This window comes from Salmo salar, chromosome ssa11, assembly GCF_905237065.1.
Source record: "Salmo salar chromosome ssa11, Ssal_v3.1, whole genome shotgun sequence".
Taxonomy (NCBI): domain Eukaryota; kingdom Metazoa; phylum Chordata; class Actinopteri; order Salmoniformes; family Salmonidae; genus Salmo; species Salmo salar.
This window is the reverse complement of record NC_059452.1, coordinates 80,925,150-80,942,721: the sequence shown is the minus strand read 5'-3', so window position 1 is coordinate 80,942,721 and position 17,572 is coordinate 80,925,150. Positions and strand designations below refer to the sequence as shown.

Sequence of the window (17,572 nt, the reverse complement as noted above, 5' to 3'; positions counted from 1 at the left end):
AGACCACTGTGTTATTGGAGATCATCAATGCTGCAGACATTTTTTGGTACCCTTCCCCAGATCTTCCTGTGTCTCAACATAATCCTGTCTCGGAGCTCTACGGACAATTCCTTTGACCTCATGGCTGGTTTTTGTACTGTCAACTGTGGGACCTTATATAGGCAGGTGTGTGCCTTTCCAAATCATGTCCAATCAATTGAATTTATCACAGGTGGACTCCAATCAAGTTTAAGAAACATATGAAGGATGATCAATGTAAACAAGATGTACATGAGCTAAATTTCGCATCTCATAGCAAAGGGTCTGAATACCTATGTAAATAAGGTACTTCTGTTTTTAATTTTTTATAAATTTGCAAACATTTCTAAAAACCTGTTTTCGCTTTGTCATTATGGGGTATTGTGTGTAGACCGATGAGGATTTGTATTTTTTTTCTTCCCCATTTTAGAATGAGGCTGTAATTTAACAAAATGTGGAAAAAGTCAAGGGGTCTGAATACTTTCCAAATGCACTGTATGATAAAATCAATTGCACCGTATACCTTCAAAATGATTCAACAATCATAATTTATTTGAAAAACACAGTTTATCATTATTTGTCACAATAAAGAAAGTTTGACAAAATAAAAAATCCACCCGTGTTGAACAAATCTGGGTCAATGGAAACCTGCATTGTGTTTGCCACGTAGTGACTTGGTTTGCTAACTGGCTGTTGGGACTGTTGTTATGCACTGTAAAGGTCAGATTAAGAGGCCTTTTCACGGCAAGGCTGTGCTCTTCTCTCACTATGCACTCTAGCTACCAGCTGAGGAACTACACTAGAAAGAAGCTGCCTAGTATGATCCAAAGCCCAGATCTGGTCAGAAAGGAGGTGAGAGTTCAAGTAGTTAAAGTGTTTTGATAAAATGCAGATGGGGAAATGTCAGCTGAAGTAACTTTTATTGGTGACAATTTCTTAACAAGGGGACTTTTCTTCCAGGACGCAAAGAGATATTGTGTAATGTGTTGTATTGATACTGGACTACTTAGAATAGTCTGTACTAACAGCAGGTAGTGACAGACCATACACACTTCACATTAAGGAAAACTACACAGGGAGAACCTCACTGGAAAGCTCCCTGGCCTTGATACTGAAATTCAGCCATGTACTTTCTCAATGCCAGCATTTTCAATGGAAATCGGCTTCTACTTGAATTGCTTTTCAGCTAAATAAAACACGAAGTCTTCATCCATGAACTGAAATTCATGACCTGAAAGTGCCTCGAAATCAAATACAAATGTTAGTGATCAAGTTTTTCTCTCATCTCCATCTGGTTCCTATTGGAGAGAACAGTGAATGGCTTAACAATGATATAAATTACATTATAGGACAGGAGCAAATGTTCTGGACTCAGATTAAGGGTTCCGTTCCGTTCTGTTCTGTTCTGTTCTGTTCTGTAGGCCTACTGTGTTTCTGCCTTGCAACATCCCGCCCTCACTCTGTCTCCCCCTCGCTCTCCTTTAGACCACTCTATATCCTTTTTCTGGACTGAGGAGGGAACTACAGCACAACTCTGTGGTCTGGTCTTTGTGGTCCTCACATACCGTGACTAACCAACTGAAGACGGTTTATGCAGAATCAATTGAAGAGGCAAAAATACTTCTGGGGTTTGTGAGAAGCAGTAGTATTATAATCGTGGTATGTCAAAACAGCACCGTCTTCAGGCAGTTGTTGCCTTTAGGCAGTTGTTCAACAGTTATATTATGGTGGAGTCCATGGAAAATCCAAGGAGGATGGACAGATGGATGGAAGGGTTCCGCATACCGCTGCACTCACCTTTCATCTTACCATCCATCTCTCTCAGTGTGAGGTGTGCTTCCCCCCGTTGTCTCTGAAGAACATTCACACATCAGCACACACACACACACACACACACACACACACACACACACACACACACACACACACACACACACACACACACACACACACACACACACACACACACACACACACTTGTGTGATCAGGTGTATCCATTTTCCATAGATCATCCCTGAGATGTTTCTAAACTTGATTGGAGTCCACCTGAGGTAAATTAAATTGATTGGACATGATTTGGAAAGGCACACACCTGTCTATGTAAGGTCCCACAGTTGACAGTGCATGTCAGAGCAAAAACCAAGCCATGAGGTTGAAGGAATTGTCCGTAGAGTTCTGAGACAGGATTGTGTCAAGAAACAGATCTGGGGAAGGGTAACAACAAATGTCTGCAGCATTGAAGGTCCCAAAGAACACAGTTGTCTCCATCATTCTTAAATGGTAGACGTTTGGAACCACCAAGACTCTTCCTAGAGCTGGCCGCCCGGCAGAACTGAACAATCGGGGGAGAAGGGCTTTGGTCAGGGAGGTGACCAATAATCCGATGGTCACTCTGACAGAGCTCCAGAGTTCCTCTGTAGAGATGGGCGAACCTTCCAGAAGGACAACCATCTATGCAGCACTCCACCAATCAGGCCTTTATAGTAGAGTGGCCAGATGGAAGGCACATGACAGCCCGTTTGAAGTTTGCCAAAAGGCACCTAAAGTACTCTCAGACCACGAGAAACAAGATTCTCATGTCAGAAGAAGCCAAGATTGAACTCTTTGGTCTGAATGCCAAGTGTCACTTCTGGAAGAAACCTGGCACCTGGTGAAGCATAGTGGTTGACAGCATCATGCTGTGGGGATGTTTTTCAGCGGCAGGTACTGGGAGACTAGTCAAGATTGAGGGAAAGATGAACGGAGCAAAGTACAGAGAGATCCTTGATCAAAACCTGCTCCAGAGCACTCTGGACCTCAGACCGGGGCGAAGTTTCAACTTCTAACAGAACAACAACCGTAAGCACACAGCAAAGACAACCGGACTTGAACCCGATCGAACATCTCTGGAGAGACTTGGAAATAGCTGTGCAGTGACGCTCCCCATCCAACCTGACAGAGCTTGAGAGGATCTGCAGAGAAGAAAGGGAGAACCTCCCCAAATACAGGTGTGCCAAGCTTGTAGCAACATACCCAAGAAGACTTGAAGCTGTAATTGCTGCCAAAGGTGCTTCAACAAAGTACTGAGTAAAGGATCTGAATACTTATCTAAATGTTATTCTGTTTTTTATTTTTATACATTTTCAAAAATGTCTAAAAACCTGTTTTTGCTTTGCCATTATGGGGTATTGTGTATAGAGTTATGAAGGAATCAATTTTAGAATAAGGCTGTATCCGACAGGGGTGGGCAATTCCAGTCCTTGGGGGCCTGATTGGTGTCACTGTTTTGCCCCAGCCCCAGCTAACACCCTTGACTCCAATAATCTCCTAATCATGATCTTCAGTTTTGAATGCAATTTGATTAATCCGCTGTTTTTGCTAGGGATGGAGAAAAAGTGTGACACCAATCAGGCCCCTGAGGACTGGAGTTGCCCACCCCTTCGTGTAACGTAACAAAAAAAGTCAAGGGGTCTGAATACTTTCCGAATGCAATGTATGTTTCTGTGCATCCTCGTGTGTGGTTCTACAGAAAAAATGTAAGCTCTCTCAGTAAACACAATAAAATTCTGTTTTCCACAGCTTGTTAAGATTGAATGTGTTTATGTAGCGATTTCAAACAGAGCTCCAACTCCCATCAACTTAATGGCTTGACCTTGTAAACTCAGATTACCCCAGCACCTGTGTTGCCTGGAATGCTCTCTATGCACTTTTCTAAACATGAATTCCAAGTGTAACCCTCTGACAATAACCTGCAGCTCTGAGTCAGATAGGGACTGTATATGAGTGTGATGTATCTTTGTTGAGGGCTAGGCTATATCCTGGGCTGGGTTCTGTGTGTAATAGGGTGTAGTGGCAGATCATTCAATTTAATAGACTTTGTTAATACACAAATTGCATAGTCAATGTTACGAACTGCATGTAAGGTACACATCTCTAAGAATTATTCTGGCACTACAAGGGAAGTAGACAAGGAGTTCAGGCACATGTGTGACGCGTGGAAAAAAAAGAAGCCATTGTGATTTTGTCATCACACTGAGATTGAGTCCAGCTCACTCTTGGTGGGTGCCAATCTCTCGAACTATATTTCTCTTTCTCTCTGTCCTTATGAAGCCTAAAGGCTTCAAACACAGAGAAAAAGAGCAGAGCGGAAAAAAAGAGGACCAGACCATGTAAATCAGAACTACTAAAGGAAAATGTAAACACCACATAGCTAAGAGGTGAGAAGGATGGAGGAGACCAGAACATTTGCCCCTCTCTTTCTCCATCCTTCTCATCTAGTGTGATGTTTGGTAACACAGAGCAACAATCGCTAAATGACTAGGTGTCTCTGACAGCCTTGGAGAACATGCCGTGATCCACGGGGGGGAGTTGGGTATAAATATCCCACAATGCCTTTCTCCCGCTGTCCAATGGGAGGTAGCGGTGATGGACCTGGTCGAAACATTTTGGTGTTTTTTTCTAAAACAATTCTACGAAATAACAATCAATATATTCTTAATAAAAATTAAAATAAACTATCCACAAGAGATGTAAAATATCTACATTGTGGAATTTGTGTTTTTTGTCACTAAATCAAGCCCTGCCCATAACTAATTAACTCCACTTGATGCAAGCCACTCACACATCTCTCAGAAGGTCAAGTATGTTTCCTTTAAAAACCACCATTATTTGTGTATGTATATACAGTACACAGAGACAAGGCGTGGGGCTATGTTGGATACTGCAGGGTATACTTCCCCATGGTGTAAATCTGGGTTACAGCACCATGTAGAGAATCGTTTTTAACCCAGATGGGTTATGTGGTAATACTGTAGGGTCCATTCACACGCTGTGTCCTACTGCCATCTGTATCATACTTTCACTCCCTCCTCTCTACTTTCTCTTCCTCTGTATCCGTTGCTAAAGCCACTTTCTATCACTCTAAATTTCAAGCTTCTAACCCTAGGAAACTCTTTTCCACATTCTCCTCCCTCAATCATCCACCCCCTTCCCCAAAGTTGTTGACGTCTTTCTCAACCATGTTGAATAGAAGATTGACAACATCCGCTCCTCGTTCACTCAGCCTATTGAGTCCACTGGTCCCACTCACACAGAACTACCCTGTGCCTTAACCTCTTTCTCCACTCTCTCTCCAGATGAAATCTTGCATCTAGTGAGGTCTGCCCGCTCAACCCCATCCCCTCCTCCATACCATCTCTGGAGACCTCCTCCCATTCCTCACTTACCTCATCAACTCATCCCTGACCACTGGCTACATCCCTTCTGACTTCAAAATGGCCAGAGTCGCTACTCTCCTCAAGAAACCAACACTCCACTCATCTGACTTTAAAAACTTTAGACCTGTATCCCTGCTTTCTTTTCTTTCCAAAAGACTTGAGCGTGCTGTCTCTGATCCCGTCTCTCGTTTTCACTCTCTCAAAATGATCTTCTTGACCCTAATAAGTCAGGCTTCAAGACGGGTCAGTCAACCGAGACTGCTCTTCTCTGTGTCACGGAGGCTCTCCACACTGCCAAAGCTAACTCTCTCTCTCATCTGTTCTCATCCTGCTAGATCTATCCGCTGCCTTCAACACAGTGAACCATAAGATCCTCCTCTACACCCTCTCAGGGCTGGGCGTCTCAAGCTCTGCACACTCTTGGATTGCATCCTACCTGGCAGGCCGCTCCTACCAGGTGACGTGGAGAAGATCTGTTTCTGCACCCCATACTCTCACTATTGGTGTCCACCAGGCCTCGGTTCTAGGCCCTCTCCTCTTCTCTTTATATGCCAAGTAACTCAGCTCTGTCATATCCTCACATGGTCTCTCCTATCATTGCTATGCGGATGACACTCAAATACTTTTCTCTTTCCCCCCCTTCTGACACCCAGGTGGCGACACTCATCTCTGCGTGCCTGGCAGATATCTCACCTTGGATGTCGGCTCAACACCTCAAGCTCAGCCTCGACAAGACAGAGCTGCTCTTCCTCCGGGGAAGGCCTGCCAGCTCGAAGACCTCTCCTTCACAGTTGAAAACTCCATAGTGTCACCCTCCCAGAGTGCAAAGAACCTTGCCGTGATCCCGGACACCACCCTGTCATTCATGCTCTACAACATCTGTAGAGTACGACCCTATCTCACACAGGAAGTGATGCAGGTCCTAATCCAGGCACTTCTCCTCTCCCGTCTGGACTACTGCTGGCTCCCTGCTTGTGCCATCAAACCCCTGCAACTTATCCAGAACACTGCAGCCCGCCTGGTTTTCAATCTTCCCAAGTTCTCCCATGTCACCCCGCTCCTCCACTCACTAAACTGGCTTCCAGTCGAAGCTCACATTCTCTACAAGACCATGGTGCTTGCCTACGGAGCAACCACCTAGCTATCTTATTGGTGAATGGACTAACTGTAAGTCGCTCTGGATAAGAGTCTATACTAAATGACTTAAATGTACATGTAAATGTAAGGAAGGAAGGAAGGAAGGAAGGAAGGAAGGAAGGAAGGAAGGAAGGAAGGAAGGAAGGAAGGAAGGAAGGAAGGAAGGAAGGAAGGAAGGAAGGAAGGAAGGAAGGAAGGAAGGAAGGAAGGAAGGAAGGAAGGAAGGAAGGAAGAACAGGTGGACAGAAGCTTTCCATCACACTTGAAATTCATAATTTGTTCATATTCATTTTAATGAAAAAAATGTAGTAAGGTGAACAATATTATGTGCATGGATGTGCAGGGTTGAGAGTTCTGTGATTGATTGTGTCACTGGCTAGACTTGTGAGGGCAGCAGCAGCACATTAAAAAACAGTGCCTTACTGGATGTGAAGCTGAGTTGGGTGCCACTTGGCCCTGGAAGTGTCAGAGAGTAAATACAGTGCATTTGTTCAGCATTTTTCATGTATCGATGTTAGCCTGCCTTCAATAGGCCTGTAAAACCATGTGGGTCAGAGGTGAAAGGAGAAACACACACACACACACACACACACACACACACACACACACACACACACACACACACACACACACACACAATCTAGATCCCCCCTAACCTAGAGATGACATGATTTAATGTGAGGGGCTGACATCCTTTTAAATAATGGAAACACAGCTGTAGAGCTGGGTCGATGACGCCAATAACTAGTCAAATTACACCCAGAATCTTCCAAGACCAATAGGCTGAGCCCACTACAGTAGCTACATTCCTCCCTCCCTCCTTCAGCGGGAGGGAGAGAACACAACGCAGAGAACACAACGCCATTTAAGGCTCCCTATCGGACCAGCAGCTAAAGCTTCCACTAGAGGTCTTTCTCTATATTGCTCAGATAAACTTACTTGCACTCATGCTCTCACTCACTCTCCTCTATTGCTCTCTCCTCTCCTTCTCTTTCTTTCATCATCCTTATCAGTTGGAGTAATGCTCCCTTTCTCCATAGCCTCTGCTGTGCTCTCAGATACTTACTTACCACCCACTAACAGCAAACAGTCACACTACTGGCCAGCAGATCTGTTTGAACTGTAAATATGCTGGGACAACCAAGACCATCAAGAAGTGGTCAACAAACACATACATTTTGTATACAAAAACTAATTCAGTGCGCAACCATACCTCCTGCCTCTCTTACCCCTTTATCCTGCTCTCTCTTTCTCCCTCCTAAACACACACATTTGTTTTACTATCCTTGTGGGGATCAAACAATAGATTGCTATTCAAAATCCTATTTTCCCTAACCCTAACTCTAAAGCATGAAAGATCTCACTGCCGATAGATAGTTATTACAGTGATAGGCCGTTCCTTCTCTTGCTGGAACAAAAGAGGGACCTGCTGCTAGCTGGTCCGATAGCGACGAACCTGCTGTTTCTACTTGTAGAATCGCAATGCTCATCAGTGGCCAACAACTTGATATTGAGCCAATCAGAGGGCACTAACCCCCACGTCGGGGAGCCTACAGGAGTGACAACAAACAGGAAAACATTTTTGCATTTTCTCAGGACATCCATCATGAGCCAGTCACACTTCATATGCAATGTAGGCTAAAAATCTCCAAAATATCTTTATTTTTTAAACAAGCCATAGAAAGCTGGTTGCAATTTCAGTTTAATCCACCTGAAAAGACAGAACAAATAATACAACAAATATTGTAGTTAAACTCAAATAGACTAATTGATAAAAAAAAGTGTTTTTCAATAAATAAAAAAAAGGTATAATCTTTGTAAATAATATCATAAATAGGACTGGTGGAGTTGTCACACATGCAGCTAACACAGATATATGAAAATGTCTGCTCTACCTATGGGGGATACAATCTTCCCAGCTCTGCAGATTTTGTAAGGAGGCAGAGTCATTAGATCATTTATATTGGTATTGTCCATATGTAGCTTGTTTATGGTCACAGGTCCAGGAATGGCTGAAGAATTGCAACATTTACCTGCAGCTAACACTGCAGATAGCAATACTGGGTGATTTCAAAAGTCATAGTCAATCGATCAGTAATATAATAATTATTTTTGCAAAAATGTTTATCTTTAATTTACAATCTGTAGAAACTATGAGAATAGAAAGGTTCAGAACTTTTGTGAAGCTTAATAGCACAGTTGGAAAATATATGGCAAATAGAAATCCAATATGGATGGTGTTAAGAGGTAGATGAATGGAGCTGAAGGGTGGGACTAATAACAACAAGATAACAAATGTAAAACATACAGGGTCTGTAAAATGTAAAAAGGTTCAGAACTTTTATAAAATAGCACAGTTACAAATATATGACAACTAGAAATCAAACTGGATGGACATCAGAAATAGAGGAAGGTCAGGACTAAAAACAAACAAAATATAACCATTGTAAAATAGATTGTGTCTGTAAAATGTATATAGTATGTATACGCTGGAAGTAGAAGCCTACAGTAAGTGTTATATTTATTAGTTTACTCCAATTAGGGGAGGGGTGGTAGGATTTGTGGGGAATAATAATGGAAGGTATATATATAACTTCAACTGTTATATATATATATATATACATACAGTTGAAGTCAGAAGTTTACATACACTTAGGTTGGAGTCATTAAAACTTGTTTTTCAACCCCTCCACAAATGTCTTGTTAACAAACTATAGTTTTGGCAAGTCGGTTAGGACATCTACTGTGTGCATGACACAAGTAATTTATATATATATATATATATATATATATGTGTATTTGTATATATATGTGGGTATGTGTATGTATGTATGTATATAAATATATATATATATTTACCCAAAGAATATATGGGGGATTGGAAATGATTCAGACAATTACATTGATGGAAGCAACAATATATCCACAATATTAAAGCTGATCCACCCCCCCCCAATTTTCTTTTTTTAATAAAACATTAGCTAGCTAGCCAACCTGGAATCTACATCATAACATATTGACTGCCAACACTGTTCAGAGGCACTAAGTACTGTCCGTCGGCAGGCAAATGTTTGACAATCGTACTGGTATGTCTGCACTTTAATCCGAACCCTAACACTAACCCCTTATCCTAATCGTAACCTCTAACCCTAATTGTAACCCTAAACCTAACCCCTAATCCTAAAATAGCATTTTCCTTGTGGGGACCATCTGCATTTTCCTTGTTTTAATATCTTGTGAGGACTTCTGATCCCCACAAGGATAGTAAAACCAAAAAAACACAAGGGTTGTCACATGGAATAATACAGCTTGTGTATCATTGTTGAGGTGAGGTTATGCTCCTGTGCTTTTATAGAATAAGAGAACCAGACACTGCTTGCCCTCTACTGGACAAAATGGAATACTGCACACTCAACTGAAATGAGATTTTCTAAAGTTGAAGTTCTCATTTTCACCACGGATGGCGCCCAATCTCTAAAATGGAAACAGGTAGTCTTCCCAAGAAACCCATCGCATGACAAACTAAGCCATACATGGTATCACAGAACATACACAAAGACTCATGATAAAACTATTTACAGTGAATACTTGACTATTCCAGTGTGATCAGTGTTATATCGACCCAAGACTTTAAAACGTGTGCGCATCTGTGTGTTTTTGTGTGTGTGAGTCTGTATGTGTGTGCATACGTTGGTGTATGTGTTTATGTGTGTGTGTATGAGCATGGTTCTGTACTGACCTTCCTGCCAGAGAAAAGCATGCAGAGCTGGTGCATGGAGCCTCCGTTCTTGGTTAGCTCCTTCTTCAGGGTCTTGGGCGAGGGCAGCGACCAGCCCCCCTTGTGTCCGTGGCTCGCGTCCAGGCAGTTGATGGTGTTGTCTGAGGTGAAGCAGGTAGAGCGTGGGTCCTGCAGCAGACTGCCCTCGCTATGCGTGCGGCGCCGCAGTGAGTTCTGGACGCTCAGCCGGCCGCCATGCTTCTCGCAGGCAGAGCCCTCCACCATACTACGGCGCTTACTGTCGCGGCGCGCTGGGTAGGCATCATCGCTGTCATCTTCATCATCATCATCATCTTCTTCTTCTTCTTCATCGTCTTCATCATCCTCGTCGTACTCTTCGTCGGTGTTGGGTGAGGAGAGAGCATCGGCGCTGAAGGAGCGGTCTAGGCGGAGTTCGGGAATGATGAAGGAGGAGGAAGAGGAGGAGGGGTGGGCGTTGGTGTCGGGGGGGTCTGACGGGGCCTCGTCATCCGTCGCTGAGGGAATCGCATCTCCTCCCTCCTCCATCTCTCTTTCCCCACCCTCCTCTATCTCTCCTTCTTCCTCACCCTTCCTCTCCTCCTCCTCCTCCTCCTCCACCTCCACTTCCTCCTCTCTATCCCTCCAGATCTCGGGCTCGGTGCCCTCCATGCTCTTGCAGTCTTCTCCCTCGGTGGAGGGGGGCGGGGTGGGGGGCACCTTGTGCTCCTCTTCGTCACACAGTGGGGTACAGACCTCCTCCAGGGGCGTGAGGGGCTCAGAGGGTTGTGGGCTGCCCAGAGTCAGGGGCACTGAGGGGCTAGAAGGGTAGGGGTAAAGGAGGTCCTCTTCGGATCCCCGTGGCAGGGGTAGGCCTACTCCCAGCTCACATGGAGGGGTGTCCACTTTGGGCTCAAGCATCTGGAGACAGAGAAAGAGAGAGAAAGAGAGAGAGAGAGAGAGAGAGAGAGAGAGAGAGAGAGAGAGAGAGAGAGAGAGAGAGAGAGAGAGAATGAGGTAGAAAGAGAAAGGAGCATGAGTCTCTGGAGACCCATGATGCTATGCAGTCCCGTCCCACTACCTCCCTTCCTTCTTCCCTCCCTCTTGCCCCACCTGCAACTTTTAAACCTCAGGCCAGCCGTGAATCAAAGAAGTGAATCAAAACCTAACAGGAGCGGGATCCAAAAGAGACCTGTCTTCCACACCTTATCAACCACAAAGACACACACATAGGTAGAGGACACACACAGAGAGAGCGATAGAGACAGAGAGGAGACAGAGAGAGACAGAGACAGAGACAGAGAGAGAGAGAGAGAGAGATACAGAGACACAGAGACACAGACACACAGACACACAGACACAGAGAGTCAGAGATATTAGAACATATCACATTTATTAGTGCTGGGCTAAAGCAAAAAATGTGTAGCCTCAGCTAATTCAGTTTTGGTGCAATGCACTTCACTACTGACGATTCAAGGCATCAACATTTCAATTGCATCCATTAAACATGTCAAATAAGGAAAAGACAAACAATCAAAGAAACCCATCGACAGTCAACCAGACCCGTGCTGAAATGCTCCCAATCACTAAAAAGCTATTAAGACACATCCCATATTGTCCGATCAATAGAGAAACAAGCCTATACCCAGACCAGGCCTGATCTAAATGCTGTCCTATTGACAGCAATCCATTCCTATCCTATTGACCTGTGAAGTGTGTTACATGCCTAAGAAACTAATGGCTCAGTACAAACTATCAACAACGTCCTGGTAAAGGTGAAGCCAGTGATTCTGGGTGTATGTGGAGAATTGTTGACTTTAGGCAGGAAAGAGAAGCCACATGAAATGAAGAAAGACAAGAAGAAGAAAGACACTCTGGAACACACTGTGATGGTAGGCTTCCCTTGCTGAGAGAGGGCCTCATTGTACAGTTCACTAGCTACAGACTGATGATGACGGGGGCTGTTATTTTTACAGTGAATTGCACTTTTATAAGAGACACAAACTTCTATAAGAGACACACTTCTATAAGAGATAGGGCGGCTTAGAGAAAACAGGACGGAAAACCGAGGACTCTCTCTCTCTCTCTCTCTCTCTCTCTCTCTCTCTCTCTCTCTCTCTCTCTCTCTCTCTCTCTCTCTCTCAATAGACGGCAAGGAAAAGTGAGGGCATTATCAGATTGGATGTCAAGGGAAAATACAATCCACAATTCTCCTGATAGTAATCCCTGCTCTGACCCTGTCATGTTTTAAACATCAAATACTGCATTTGTATGCATTATTTGGTTGAAAAAGTAAAGCTGAGATTTTAAAAAGATAGAATGATACAAGGTTTGATTATAAACTTCTGTAAGACCATGGTAAATGCGTAAACGCAGACGCATGTACAGACACACTTTCTCTTTTTATCAGTATCTCTCTCTGTCTCTCTTTTACACACACACTCTCTCCCTCCCTCTCCAGTGGAGATATGGCAGGAGACACAAAGGAGCCACCTGTCCTGTCAGACACACATGTTCCATTTCAGAGCCCAGTCTAACAGAGCCATCTACTACCGTACTGGGACACACACACACACACACACACACACACACACACACACACACAATTCCCTTCAAGTGTCCTTCACAAGAAAATCTCTACATATCCAGTGAAAAAAGAATGGTCGAAACACTCAATCACAAAAACACAACTCAACCTAATTCATTTCAGCTTTGTCCAGCACTGTCATGTGCTTCTGTGGCCGTTGGCTAAGAAGTCATTACTCTCTCTTTCTCTCCCGTGGCTGATCTGAAGGCAGAGGGGACAGAGGTTGAGAGTATTGAGAGAGGAGGATGAAAGAGACCCTTGTCGGGCTAAAAGCTCTCCATGTTTCTGAGGAGAGGACTTGGGAGGAGAGGAGAAGAGCGGAGCACAGGTAGGTCATCAATGATTAACGTTACGCTATCAGACCACTAGCACCACCCTCATTACTCTCCCGGTGTAGCATCACATGAGCTAAATGGAAACATGAGATGGGATGGGTGGATGATGAGAGCCCAGTGGGTGAGAGGAGGAGTTGGGCAAGAAAGAGAGAAAAGAAAGTAGCAGAAGAAATAGGAGCGGAGAGGGAGAGCAGGAATATAAAGGACAGTCAAAATAATTGTGTTGAGAAACACTTAGCTGGGGCTGCTTCTTCCTTGTATCATAGAAGCCCAGGGCAGTTTGAGAGAACAAAACAGAACCATTAGACCATTCTTCAATTACAAATGATCCCTCGCTCTGTGTCTCTGTCTGTTGCTGTCACTCCCCCTCTATTTTTTTTCTCTCTCATCCTTATCCCTAGGAAGAAAGAAGAAGCACTGAACTGTCATGACGTGGTCCTTTCTGGGTGTAGATTGTGACTTCCCCCTCTCTCACTCTTTCCTACACCCAGGTTCTGTTATCTCAGGTCGTAAATTCCTGGTAGAAACTCTCTCCCCCTTTTCATGCAGAGAGACCACAGAGTGAACCAAGGATTTCACGTGGCGAACTCCTAAATCCCCAAAATGGGAAAATGAAACAATATGTCCACTTGTGAGAAGGTGGGAATGGTCCATGAACACTTAAGGGACGGGTATGACAAGTGTGTTTCATTTGGTGACCTCAGAGAGGACAGGAAACACACATAACTATATCTCTGAATGTGTACATTTCTCAATTATGGGGTTTGCATCTATCTCTTGTATAAAATGAATGAGTAAAGATGAAACTATTTGTGAAATGATGTAATGTGATGTTAAACCTTTAATGTGAGAGAATTGCATTCCCTTTGAAGTTGAACTAAGTCACTGGCCCATCTCCGTGAGCACAGACATGATCAGGCATCATGGAACACTCTCTTCTACTGTTACGAATATAAGTCCCTCCTAAGAAAATCCTCTCCAGACTAAGCAAACCCACAGTATGAGCTGTGATTGCGAATAGTTAAGACCAAGCAAACCTCGGTGTAAGCTGTCTCTAATTGGGAATCATATTTAAGTAGTTGTTTTTCCCACCTATGTTTGTGGGAGAATATTTTGAGTTAGTGCATGTTGCACCTCTTTCGTCACAGTTTGTGTTTTGTTTGTAGTTTATTGTTTGTTTTGTAAAGTTTCACATTAAAATAAAAGATGTGGAACAATACCCACGCTGCGCTTTGGTCTCCTTCCTACGACGAACATGACAAATTGACATCATTTGAGTCAATTGGAGGTGTACCTGTGGATGTATTTCAAGGCCTACCTTCAAACTCAGTGCCTCTTTGCTTGACATCATGGGAAAATCAAAAGAAATTAGCCAAGACCTCAGAAAAAAAATTGTAGACCTCCACAAGTCTGGTTCATCCTTGGGAGCAATTTACAAATGCCTGAAGGTACCATGTTCATCTGTACAAACAATAGTACGCAAGTATAAACACCATGGGACCATGCAGCCGTCATACCGCTTAGGAAGGAGACGCGTTCTGTCTCCTAGAGATGAACGTAATTTGAAGCGAAAAGTGCAAATAAATTCCAGAACAACAGCAAAGGACCTTGTGAAGATGCTGGAGAAAACAGGTACAAAAGTATCTATATCCACAGTAAAATGAGTCCTATATCGAAATAACCTGGAAAGCCGCTCAGCAAGGAAGAAGCCACTGCTCCAAAACCGTCATAAAAAAGCCAGACTACGGATCGTGCATTTTGGAGAAATGTCCTCTGGTCTGATGAAACAAAAATAGAACTGTTTGGCGATATTGACCATCGTTATGTTTGGAGGAAAAAGGGGGAGGCTTGCAAGCCGAAGAACACCATCCCAACCGTGATGCACAGGGGTGGCAGCATCATGTTGTGGGGGTGCTTTGCTGCAGGAGGAACTGGTGCACTTCACAAAATAGATGGCATCATGAGGTAGGAAAATTATGTGGATATATTGAAGCAACATCTCAAGACATCAGTCAGGAAGTTAAAGCTTGGTCGCAAATGGGTCTTCCAAATGGACAATAACAACAAGCATACTTCCAAAGTTGTGGGAAAATGGCTTAAGGACAACATTCCTGCTTTCTTACAGATGCACTATAGTGGCAACATCCCTCCTCAACCTCGCTCAAGATACAGTCCAGCCTGTCCTTTTCTTTAGTGTCACTGATCTAACGTGAAAAAACAGGTTCCATTGATCAGCTTCCAACCAACCAGTCATGTTAGATTCAATGAGTGATTGCATTCAAGGAAAGGAGGATGCACTTTCAAAGTATTTGAACAAGACCTGGTCTTATGTTGGGCCTATACTTCAACTCACTTGAGTCTGTCACAGAGGCGCCTCACTTCTGTGATGGTCTAACTGTAACTGAGCCTCAAGGACCTCGCAAACCAGACATAGAGGGGGAGACTGATATGGAACAGTATGTCCTCTTATGTCAATACACCCATGTCCTCGTATGTCACATCTCACAGAATTGGGGTTGCTTTGTGTCAATAAACCCAATGTCCTCATAAGTCACCTTTCTCTGAGGGAGTTGTGTCTAGTTAATCCACTCATGTCCTCACGTCCCTCTGAATGGGCCTGGCAGGTGGTTAACACGCATGAATTAGAGAGCATATTAGTGGCCGTCTGAGAGATCACTAAGAGGGGATTCATCTCCATACCATACCACACATACACATGCACACACACAGCTCTGCATCCGATTTGTAAGTTAAAAACCTCTAGAGTCGATGTCTGACCCCCCACAGAAATCTATTAAGTATAATTGTAAAAAATCCTATGAAACGCCAAAATGTAGAGATATCTGTTTTTGTATGGGCTGCATCTCAATCCACCGGATCCACCGATGTCAGCCTTTCTCATCTGTGGTGGAAGGTGACAGAGCTACAGCGGTGTTTGTCAGACCAGGAAACATCCAGAAAATCAGTCTTCTCAGGGAGAGAAGCGTGAAACAGAGGAGGGGGGATGAGAGATAGGTCTGTCTGTGTGTGAGTCTCATCCTTTCATCTTTTTGACTGGAATGTATTAACAAAAGCATCAATTGGTTGAAATCTTTTCCCATTGACTGGAAATGTATTGGCATTCAACCCTGTGACACTAATTTTTTCCCATTGAATGCAATGTATTGACATAAGCATCAACCCTGTGACACCCATCTTTTCCCATTGAATGCAATGTATTGACATAAGCATCAATTGGTTGACACTCATCTTTTCCCATTGAATGTGATGTATTCACATAAGCATCAAGAGGTTGACATATTTTCCCATTGGCACCTCAAAGCCCGCTGGGGGCATGGCCAATTGACATAATCTTCAATTGGTAGAACCATAAAGGATGACAGGATGACGTTTTCCTATGATATCATTTTAGGACACCACATTATGAGAATATATTTGTGGATGAGCATGATTGCTTACTATGCAACCAGGTGACTGGAGCGCTAAGGCATTCGTCCAGGTCCCTGTTCTCCCTCTTTTTCAACCGTTGAATACTCAAGTCAAACCGTGAGATCTTGTTGCACTTCAATATTAGTTGAGAAAGGGCAATAGATTGTCATTACTGACTGGCCACATGAGCTGCATGGCCACCCTCCTCCGCCTATCCCTCACTCCAAGGAGAGAGGGACGAGGCAGCAATGACGGTTTACCTGTCAAGGCCCTCCATTGTGACCAAACAAAAGATCAAAACAACGGAGAAGAGGAATGGTCAGAATGAAGGAGGGGACGAAAAAGAGCTGTAGCGCAAAGAACAACAGGATGAGAAAACGGGAAAGTGTTCCCATAAAACATCTCATATTCATTGCGCTATAAACAGAATGAAAGTTCTCTAGCATATAGAAGGAGATTCACAACTCTCCTTAATATATGTTTATTACTACTCCTATCTGTAAATGTGTGGACTCTGTCTTGTACCTCAGTTATTACTCAATAATACGTATTACTCCCGCGGTTATATTATTATTAAGTTCTAGGAGCAGAGTATACAGTTGATTGGATTTCCTGTTTCCTGGAGGTATCTTGCCATTTGCTAAGAGAAAGTGAAGGTATAGAACAGCATATACAACACCATTATGTGACATGGGGGGAAATATTACAGCAATATTACAGGAAAAAACACGGTCCATGGAGCGACACAATATTAGTCACTTTAGGGGACCTGGGGGCATCGGGAATAAGATTTATTAAAAGCAAGTCTATTTTCATTAATATTTCAGCACAACAAGAGGCCTATTTTTCCCCACCAACCTCCGCCTCGTCTCCTTCCTGGATGAGGTCATAAAAAATTTAAGAGTAATGAAAAATATCACTTCAACGATCTGTGTCCCTATACTATGATGCCTTACAGAGTCATCTTTTATAATGGCCACTTGATATGACAGCCCATCTCTGGTGGTCAAGGGTCATGTTCAAAGACATTATCAATCTCAGTAGAAGGTCAGAGGGAAAATGTCAGTGACGTGATTACGGGGCTAGCTGGCTAGCTGTGTGACATCCCCTGCAAAGTCGGTGTGACCACCGCAG

General features: G+C 43.6%; 1 protein-coding gene across 6 annotated transcripts in view; it reads right to left on the bottom strand.

The window, feature by feature from the left end:
* LOC106563272 (regulator of G-protein signaling 3) overlaps positions 1–17,572 on the bottom strand; it is a 199,267-nt gene that overhangs the window by 49,019 nt on the left and 132,676 nt on the right. For all 6 annotated transcript variants that reach the window (XM_014128717.2, XM_014128719.2, XM_014128718.2 and 3 more), the window contains one exon: positions 10,091–11,008. In XM_014128717.2, the coding sequence (XP_013984192.2) occupies positions 10,091–11,008 (918 nt within the window). The remainder of the gene's footprint in view (positions 1–10,090; positions 11,009–17,572) is intronic.